At 24.0% G+C, this 10,450-nt stretch overlaps 1 protein-coding gene across 1 annotated transcript in view; it reads left to right on the top strand.

The window, feature by feature from the left end:
- The window catches only part of LOC100211559 (uncharacterized), a 14,969-nt gene extending 4,876 nt beyond the window's left edge, over positions 1-10,093 (top strand). The window contains exons 5-18 of the mRNA XM_065787465.1: positions 79-132; positions 213-311; positions 841-871; positions 3,597-3,721; positions 4,655-4,684; positions 5,108-5,236; positions 5,839-5,952; positions 6,139-6,164; positions 7,136-7,238; positions 7,311-7,574; positions 7,650-8,001; positions 8,199-8,267; positions 9,208-9,284; positions 9,893-10,093. Of these exons, the coding sequence (XP_065643537.1) occupies positions 79-132; positions 213-311; positions 841-871; positions 3,597-3,721; positions 4,655-4,684; positions 5,108-5,236; positions 5,839-5,952; positions 6,139-6,164; positions 7,136-7,238; positions 7,311-7,574; positions 7,650-8,001; positions 8,199-8,267; positions 9,208-9,284; positions 9,893-10,054 (1,635 nt within the window). The 3' untranslated portion in view covers positions 10,055-10,093. The remainder of the gene's footprint in view (positions 1-78; positions 133-212; positions 312-840; positions 872-3,596; positions 3,722-4,654; positions 4,685-5,107; positions 5,237-5,838; positions 5,953-6,138; positions 6,165-7,135; positions 7,239-7,310; positions 7,575-7,649; positions 8,002-8,198; positions 8,268-9,207; positions 9,285-9,892) is intronic.
- Positions 10,094-10,450: the final 357 nt, after the last annotated feature.

Raw genomic sequence — 10,450 nt, forward strand, 5'->3', positions numbered from 1 at the left:
GTTCAATTTAATAACAAATTTAAAAATGATTTCTTCACACTCTAAAAGTTTTTTACATAATTTGTTTGGTTTTTTTAGGTTATTATGAAAAAGACTCAGCTTCCTTTATCTCTCTTGGATGACCGTAAAAAAGTACCAGAGAGTTTTTATTTTTTTTAAATTTTTTCAGTTTGATTTTTTATTTATTAATATTTTTTTTCTACTTTAAACAGACTGCTAGAGTACATTTGTTAGATACTGATTCTTTCGATAATACGTTTGGTCCTAAAGCTCAAAGAAAGCGTCCTGTTATTGTTGCTGGTGACCTTGAGGTAGTATTAATGTCTATATTTTAAAAAAATTAACTCTTAGAAAACAACATTAAGCTAATCAAATAGTCTGTTAGATTGTCAGATCTTACCCAATCATAAATGTATAGACTGTTCTCGACAATGCAGTCAACATTAATGGTTTCACCTGAAAATTTTTGACAAACTATATAAAAGTATTATTTTTTCATTGATTATTATTGACTTGGAAGAGAATGAATATGCTTATAAATTAAACACCAGAATATGATATGTGAGACTATGTATAGTATGCATATAAAATATTAGTGAGTATAAAACTTGTAATTTAATTTTAAAATAATAAACAAATTTCTTAGTTTAAATTTATAAGCATTTTTTAAAAATTTAATTTTTTTTTTTTTTCATACTTTAAAGTTTTTTTTTCGCTTTACATAATTTAAATGTTATAAGTTACCTAATTTTTAAAAAATTAATTTATTAATTATGTATGTATGTATGTATGTATGTATTTATGTATGTTTGTATGTATGTATGTGTAAATTTTTTATAGGGCTTGGTTGCTCTTGCAGAAGAATCTCAAGGTCTTTTATTTTTCTTTTTCTTTGATTTTTTTTTATAGTTTTACTTATTATAGTCTTTTTATATATTTTAAATTCTGTATTTGAACTTTAAGTATATTATTCTTCAAATTTGTTTTCAAGAATAAACTTCCTTTTTATTTACTTAAGAAGTTATGAAAATTTTTTAATAAATACAAAAAATATTTTTTTTTTTTTTTTTTTTTTTACTATTAAACACAATTGTGTTGTGTATGCAACCTAAGGTTTGATACTGATTTAGCGTACAACCTAAGTTTGGGTTATAAAGCATTATATTTAATTGTAACAAAGTTCATGTTCAAAACTTTTTAGTTAATATTTAGAGAATTTTGATCCTCACAGCAATTATATTTGTTAAGAAGTCATGTCTAATTTGATTACAAATAATCTTCCTGCATTATCTAAACTTGTGTTCTCTGATTGTGGAACATCTCCCTCCTTAGTTTTTTCTTCTCCAAAGTTGTGAAATTAATTTTGAAACAATCTATGAAAAGTTTTTTAGAACTTTTTAAATTGATTTGATGTGTATTTTTTCCCAAATATGATTACCTCCATTTCAGTTTTAAGATCAAATAGGAGCAGCATATTCAATATCTGTGGTCTCACTACTATATATATGGTCACACTAATACTTTGTATAATAGCTTTTTAAATAAATTTTTGTGGTGGTGCGCCAAAGTTTTTGATTTGGTTTAAGTTTTTACAATATTAAGTATAGCTCTAAGAATAAATTTGCTTATGTTATAATCTGTTGTTTCTACTTAAGATCATTTGAAAATTTTATTCTCAAATCTGTGTCTAAAATGGTCTTATTAAGATTTTATTAATTTTTGACATTAAATCATGATCTCCTGTATCAAAGATGTATTTTGGTTTAATTTAAAAGACTCTACTTAATTGCCTAAAATAGAATTTTCTTCAAAAATAAAATCAAGTCTAAGTATTGACTACTTTCTCAGATTGTAAGGTAGGAACTTACATATGCATGACGAAGGAACATACACATGTATGAGTCATCAACTAAATCATGAATTTTATACTTTATTAAATCATCACTGCTTTTAATAAGTTGTACGTGACCATTTGACAATAATAAGGCAATTTAAGTCTTCTATTTCCATAATAGAGAATAATTTCCATCAACAAAACTTTCTCATTGACAAAGGAAACTTGCAATTGTAAAGACTTATTTCAAATCATAAATATTTATAAATTTATAAATATTTATAAACTTTTTAAATTTTTAGTACTCTTAACAACCAAAAAATATTTTAGTTTTTTTTATTGCAAATTTTAGTTGGTTGCTAAATAACTAAGTAACAGCATCTCAAACTTGTTTTAAATTCACATAAGTTTATTTCACGAGTCACTCTTTTTAATTATATATATAAAGCTATACCACAACCTATTTTTCCATTACTTCTGTCGTTTCTGTATGTATTAAATCTTCTACTTGGGTCACTGATTTGTAAAATTATTTTTATTTTTATGATTTTATTTCATCAACAAAGATTCATCAGAAAATTTTCTGATGAATCTTTGTTGATGAAACACAGTGTAAAATGGAAAAAATTTTATTAAGTGATTTTCTACTAATATATAATTGCTCTGTTCTTTTAAGAACATTGAGCACTCTATTGTGTAGAATACTTTTTAAAGTTGTTTAAATATATATATATATATATATATATATATATATATATATATATATATATATATATATATATATATATATATATATATATATATATATATATATATATATATATAAGATAAATAAGAAAAAATAAAATCATATTCAAACCTAACTAATTTAATTTAAAAGCCTCCAATTATTGTTATTCATGCTATGTTAGTTTAAGGCTTAGGTTGATTTATTGTTAGATTTATCAGCCGCGACTAAATTTTTTATTTTATTCGAAGCTGGCGTTCTTCGTTTTGTTGAAGGCAAAAAAATCAGCATAATATACGCCGCAATCTACAGACTTGATAATTTATTCAAGCCCGTTTTATTCCTAAGAGTTTTAGTACATGTCGTCATCGATTTTTTTGTTTGTTTACATATTGATCTTTTACAAAAACAAAAAAATCAATGATGCCATGTACTAAAACTCTTTGGAATAAAACACATTTGAATAAATTATCAAGTCTTTAGATTGCGGTGTATAGTATGCTGACTTTTTTGCCTTTAACAAAACAGAGAAGCCGGACTTCGACAAAAAAAATAAAAAATTTAGTTATTTTTTGTATGCATTTATTCTTTTGTTTTAATTAAAAAAATTTAGTCAAAAATTTTTTTTTATTATTCTCTTTAATATGAACACAACTTGTCTCGGAGGTTTGGGATCCTTTTAAGATTTTCATTTTTTTAGTTTAGTTTTGGGGTTTTTTTTAGTTTTTTTTTTTCCTCTTTTCAGTTAATGGTCTGTTTGTTATCATTTTAGCTTAAGTTTACATTTGTTTATTAATCACATATTTAAAATTCTCTAATTTTCAAAATTTGCAAAGAGCCATGGCCAAGTTGTTAAAACAAAGTATTTTATTCAGGGTCATAATAAATGCACAACTTTTCTTAGAAGGCTTGAAGTGTTACTTTTTGTTTCATGTTCTATATTGTCTTGATATTTTTGAATTATCCATATTGAAATCTTCTGAAATTGTTTTTGATCTCAGCATACTTTTATCTAAGTATTTTATTTATTTTTAGAAAAATACACATCTGAAAAAGATTCAGATCTAATAAATGTAAATAGCTTTGAAGAAAAGAATGAAATAAGAGATCGGATGTTTTCTAAAGGTCAGTCAAAACGGATTTGGAATGAACTTTATAAGGTACAATATACAGTTTATTGTATAATTTATAGTTATAAAAATTAAACAATAATTAAGACTGTCAATGCATTAAAAATATTCATGGTTATTAAAGAGATTAAGTCAGATTCATGGTTGTCAAAGAGACAAGGCCACTGCTAATTTTTAAACAATTCTTTACTTTTAATCTAATAGGTTTTTGATTAAAATAGTGAACAAAGTTTTACTGAGAAATATTACAAGACTTTTTAACTTGTTATAGCTTTTTTTATACTTGTTATTTTAACTAAATATAAAAGTTGTGAAATAAATGCAATAAATTAAGTGTAACAACAAACGTCAGTTTATACATTATGCTATACAAATAAAAGTGAAGTGTGATTACTTGTTATCACACTTCTAAGATTTGTTTCATGCTGGGTGGCAACTTCTAGAAAATTTTAGTATTTAAAGCACTTTTAGAAAAACAATGAAAACTTTTAAATTTCAATAAAATTCATAAAACTGTTTTGAATTTTGCGTTTCCACACTTTGTTATTGTGTGTTTACTTTAAAGTTTTCTAGGTATTTGTTTTAAAAAGGTAGATGGCAGCTCTCTGTATAAAGTTTATTGTTATAGTGTATGTTGCTACCATTATATCATATCATGATTTATAACTACATGTTTTGATTATTATATGTTTAGATTATTAACTAAGTTATTGGTTTTTAAATTGCTTTTTGTTAACTTAATAGTTGAATATTTAATTAATTTTTATTTTTTTGATCATAAAATAGATTTTTATAAACCAATTCTTCTTAAAAATGTCAAATTATTTCCTAATAATAAATTATTTCATGCCTCTCATCTCTATAGTTTGTCAGGAAGGGTTAGATCATATTCTTTATCTAGCAATACATATTGTGTTGCTTTTCTATTATTTATTTTTTATAATTAATTTTTTTTAATTTCAGGTTATTGATTCTTCAGATGTTGTTATACAGGTATATGCTTTTTTATTTTGTAAATTGTTATTGTTTCTGTACCTAAATGCATGGAATTTATACCTAATTTATACCTTTATAACAAAAGATTTCACCCAATATATGTACTTGAATTCAATACTTTTATTTAATAATTTAATTTGATTTTTTAAAATAATTTTATTTGATAATTTAACCTTACTAAATATTATAATCTCACTTAATTTTATCTTGCCTAATTTATCTCAGTATTTTTATTTAATTTTATATAAAGTTTATCTCAGTTAATAATTTTATCTCACTTAATTTTATCTCACTTAATATTTTTATCTCAATATTTTTTATGGTTTTAATAGTAGGTGCAACAGATTTTTTGTTACCTTTCATTGTTTAAGATCTAAAAGCTAGAAATTGCTTTTGTGTCTATATTTTTTATTATTTTAGGTTCTTGATGCTAGAGATCCAAATGGGACTCGTTCTAAACATATTGAAACATTTTTAAAGAACGAAAAAAAACATAAACATTTAATTTTTATCCTAAATAAATGTGATCTTGTTCCAACATGGGTGACGGTATGTTTTAAGTTATGTTTGTTTTGTAACTCCCTTAGACAGGAGAAAGTTGGAAGTTCACTCCCTTAGTTACAGGAGAAAGTTGAAAATTCTCCTACTTAAAAGGGTTTTGTCTCAAAAAAAAACAACTTTGATTTAATAGAAATTCATAAACCAAGCTTCAATTTTAATTCAAAAAAAATTAAAAAAATTAAAAAAAAAGAAAATAGTTTATTCTTGAGAATTTGTCAAATGACGATTTTTTTTGACAAATTCTCAAGAGTAAACTATTTTCTTTGCGCTATAGTTTTTGTGTTAGAGACGTTGAGAGAGAGTTGGATAAATAAATAATAACTTTTTTTTATATCTTTTTTTTTTTTCTATTTAAAGTATTTTATACTAATCAAAACTCTATCCAACCAGTATTTTTTTTAGTTACCAGTATTTACTGTATTTACCTAGTATTTACCTAGTAGTATTTACCTAGTATTTACTGTATGTACCAGTATTACAGTATTTACAAAACTCTATCCAACCAGTATTTTTTTAGTTAAACACCTTTATATTAAAAATACAGATGTTAAAAAAATTACGACGTATTAAAGTTTAGTAATTTTATATAGAGAAAGTGGGTTGCATTGTTGTCAACAGAATATCCAACCCTGGCATTTCATGCAAGTGTTAACAATCCATTTGGTAAAGGAGCTTTAATTCAGCTGTTGCGTCAATTTGGAAAGGTAAAAATAGTTCTGTTTTAGGTTTTCTTAAAGTACATTTTATTACGTGAAGTTTATGAAGTTTTATTATGTAAAGTTTATGATTTATTACATGAAGTTTATGATTTATTACATGAAGTTTATGATTTATTACATGAAGTTTATGATTTATTACATGAAGTGATCTGAATAATTTCTTTATTATAGTTACATCAAGATAAGAAAAATATTAGGTATAATTTTGTTGATCTTCTAATTTCTAAACAATAAATTATTTCTTTATAGGTTATTTCTTGATATGGAGTTTTCTTTTTCCTAAATTCAGAATATATATTTTGTAATCAACTGGGTTGTTGTGATTGGCTAGTTTGATGAAAATGCTTGTAAAGTAATTGTAACCCCAATTTGTAGAATGCATTTGTAGAATAAATTAAGACATTCTGGAAATTAATCAGTGCCTGAAGTAGGACTTCAATAAATGAACTTCAAATTATATGTAGTCATATATGTATATATTTTTAACTATGTAAAATCATCCTGTTATTTAATAAAATAAAAAAAACAGGATGGTGGTCACTATTTAAAAAAACTATGCATTTGTCCATTCATTCTCTTTTATAATTGATATATTAGGAATAATATAAATTGTAGCAGAATGATTTATACTTTATAAAATATGGTGAGATCTTGCCTCATCCCATTTCACTTTGAGCACTGTAATATAAATTTATTGCAAAAACAAAGAGTTATTTGAAAAATTGTTAACCAATTTTTCAAATAACTTTCTGTCGGTTATTTCCACAGATCCATAGGTTCCAGATTCCACAGATCCAAAAGTCCTAAAATTTATGTTTACTGTTTACTATGTATATTACTGTTTTAAAGTTTTGTTTGAATTTTTCAAAATTAACATCATGTTTATGCAAAATGTTTCTTCTTTAAATTTTACATTAAAAGTTTTGTGAGTTTTTCAAATCAGTACACAATTTATTATGAAATATGAGATTAGAAAACTGAAGCTTGAACTGGCTGAAACATTTTTAAGTTATGTTAAAATCAATGGTAAAAAAATTGATTTCAAATAAAATAGGAATTTAAAAAAGTTATTTATTGATGTATTGAATTTGCAATTATTCTAATGTTTTATGTATTGATATCATTGGTCATCCTATTATATTGATTTCCTCCTAATATTTTCCTTTAGTGTTGGTTTTATTGGTTATCCAAATGTTGGAAAATCTTCTATAATCAATACATTAAAAAAGAAAAAAGTTTGTAAAGCTGCTCCTGTTCCTGGTGAAACAAAGGTAATTTTTGCTAAAACATTTTACCAAATTTTTTTTTTTTTTTCATTTTTTAAAGTATTTTGATTCATTCAGGTTTGGCAATATGTCACGTTAATGCGTAGGATTTATTTGATTGATTGTCCTGGTGTGGTCTATCCATCTGATGATTCAGAAACAGATATAGTTCTTAAAGGAGTCGTACGAGTAGAAAATCTTAAAGATGCATCTGATCATATTTCAGAGGTTCTGCACAGAGTTAAAAAAAAGTATATACAAAAGACTTACCAAATAGATGAATGGGAGTCTGCAGAAGGATTTTTGGAAGCTCTTTGTAGAAAGTCTGGTCGACTATTGAAGGTTTAATTTTTAAAAAAATTTCTTTTGCTTCCATGTATACTTTGTTGCATATATACTCTATATTTTATTTTTCAGGGTGGAGAACCAGACATTAATACTGTAGCTAAAATGATTTTAACTGATTATCAAAGGGGTAGGTTACCTTATTTTGTTCCACCTCCTGAAACAGAAGTTGGTGAAGACCAAAAAAGTGAACCATGTGATAAAAAACAAACTTCTGAACAGTGTGATAAAACAAATACCGCTTTAGAAAATGTAACTACAGAAACTGCTGTAGAAAAGGACTTAGAAAAGGACTTAAATGAAAATTGTGTTGAACCACAAATAACTTCATCAGCCACACATGAAAATATTGCTCAACCAGAATCAAAAACAATTTCACATGAAAATGATATCGAACATCATTTAGATGAACTTCAGGAACAAGGTTTCAACTATTTTGTAAACTTGTAGTATGCAAGTTAATAAAGTTGAAAATTAAATTTAAAATTTTGTGTAAAATTATGAGAAATTTTAAAATTTAAAATCAAATGTATTTTGTTCAAATCAAATGTATTTTGTTTGTTTTAATATGTACATATTCAATGTTTTTATTTTAGTTTCATTTTTTTTTTTTAATTTCAGGTTTTAAGTATCAAATCACATCAAATAATTCTATTTTATGTGTTGAAGCATTATCAAATGATGATAAAGGTATATTGTTATTACTTTTTTGTGAGAATATTTTGTTTAGTATTTCTGTTTCCTATTTTATCTTTTATGAGCTTTTAAAAACTGCAGGTCATTTTTTTATTTGTAGATTAGTTGGTTAGGTTGAAGCACCTTTTAACATTATTATGTTATTGCTTTTTTTGCATACAATGCAAATTTTTATTATTTTATAATTCAAAATCTTGTGTTCTTAACACTACCAGTTTTGGTTTAGTTAATAAATATATCTAGTAACAAACACGCACACACACAATTATAAAAACTATGTTCCTATTAAAAACTTTTTTTGGTTGGCATCAGGCTGGCACAAAGTTTTTAACTTAAAGGTTTCACCATCATATCATAGAAATGATAAAATATTCTTGCCTCTGCTAATTATGTCATAAAATTATGTTGTTGATGTGATGTGAGTTATTTTTCAGCTGCCTAATATGCAATACTCTAGATATGCCACATATGTATTAATATTATATATAATACATGTATGTACATAAAGTTTTAAAATGATTTATTTATTAAAATTATTTAAAAATAAATATTTATAAGTTAAATTAAAAAAAATTTAATTATTCTTATTTTTTTTTATTTATATATATTTATATAGGTCGATATAAATTGAGTTTTTTTTATCTAAAAGATATTCAAGATATAGTTTGTAGTAAAAAATATATCATATATTTATTACCTAATATTTTTTAACACTATTTTTCGAAGATTAAAAAAAAGCTGTTTTAAATAGATTTTTTTAAATGTTTACTTTTTTATGAGTGTGATGCATAGAATCACATTTAAGTATTAAGATTATGTCCTTTCCCACTCATTCATCAGGAGTCTGGTTCAATTACTAATATAGGGTCCATTTACAAGTATATCATGGCAAAACCTTATTTCATGTTTGAGGTTTTACTTTATGTGATTTTAGAACAAACAAGTAAAAGCAAGAATAATAAAAGAAAGAAAGTCAACATCAAAGAACCAGAAGAGACTAAAAGAAAAAAGGTAACAACTTATGATTATTGTTTGTGTAATAAAGTTTCATGTAGTTATATCCATACAAGTTAGATAAATCTACATAAGATCAGGTCAAGATCAGGATTGCTTTGAGCGACCTGCTGGTAGGAAACCATATTTGAAACCATAGCAACATGTAATTCAGTACAACTTGTATCACCAATTCAAATTTTTAAAACTAAACTCTTAGTAATAATTCTGCTTCTGCAATCAAGTATAAAACATTGATTTTTAAGTCAATATTTTAGTAAAACAAATCATTGACTTGTGAACTCCTTTACTCCATATATTGCACTGATAAATGAACTAGGTTTCACAAGTTAAATAAGGGAGCATTTTATCTTAGTCTTTTCCTAAGAAACATTTAAGTATTAAAGATTTTCTTTTCTTTTCTGACTCTAATTCACTCTAAAAAACACCACTTTACAAAAAAGAGCAATTTATACTTTTAAAACTTCTTAATGATTTTATGTTGTGGTACTTACGGTAACCTTTTTATTGTGTTTCTTATTAAAAGTTATTTAATCAGACGACTAACGGCATTTATACTTGGATTAATCGTTATAGTTGTAGGCTTTTTCTCTCTGTTATTTTAGAAAGAACCTCGCATGACGACAAACAAAATGAAGACTGGAAAACACTACTATGAGTCCGCAAACGTCAAGAATAGAAATAAGAATAAATCTTCGAATAATCAAAATAAAATTCAACCTGGTATAAAGAATAAAGGAAAAGGAAAAAAGTTGAATAAAAATTGATTCGTGTATATAATTATCAAGTTACATCAGTCGACCTTATTTCGTTTGTTTTTTTTAGCTACATTATAGTGAAATAAAGCAAAAAAAATTTTCAATAAAAAATATTGGTTATATTATAGTATATATATATTTATATATATTTATATATATATATATATATATATATATATATATATATATATATATATATATATTATATATATATATTATATATATATATATTATATATATTGTATATATATATATATATACATATATATATATTATATATATATTATATATATATATATAATATATATATATATATATATATATATATATATATATATATATATATATATATATATGTATATATATAGATATATATATATATAGATATATATTATATATATATAT

This window comes from Hydra vulgaris, chromosome 01 (genome assembly GCF_038396675.1).
Source record: "Hydra vulgaris chromosome 01, alternate assembly HydraT2T_AEP".
Classification (NCBI taxonomy): Eukaryota; Metazoa; Cnidaria; class Hydrozoa; order Anthoathecata; family Hydridae; genus Hydra; species Hydra vulgaris.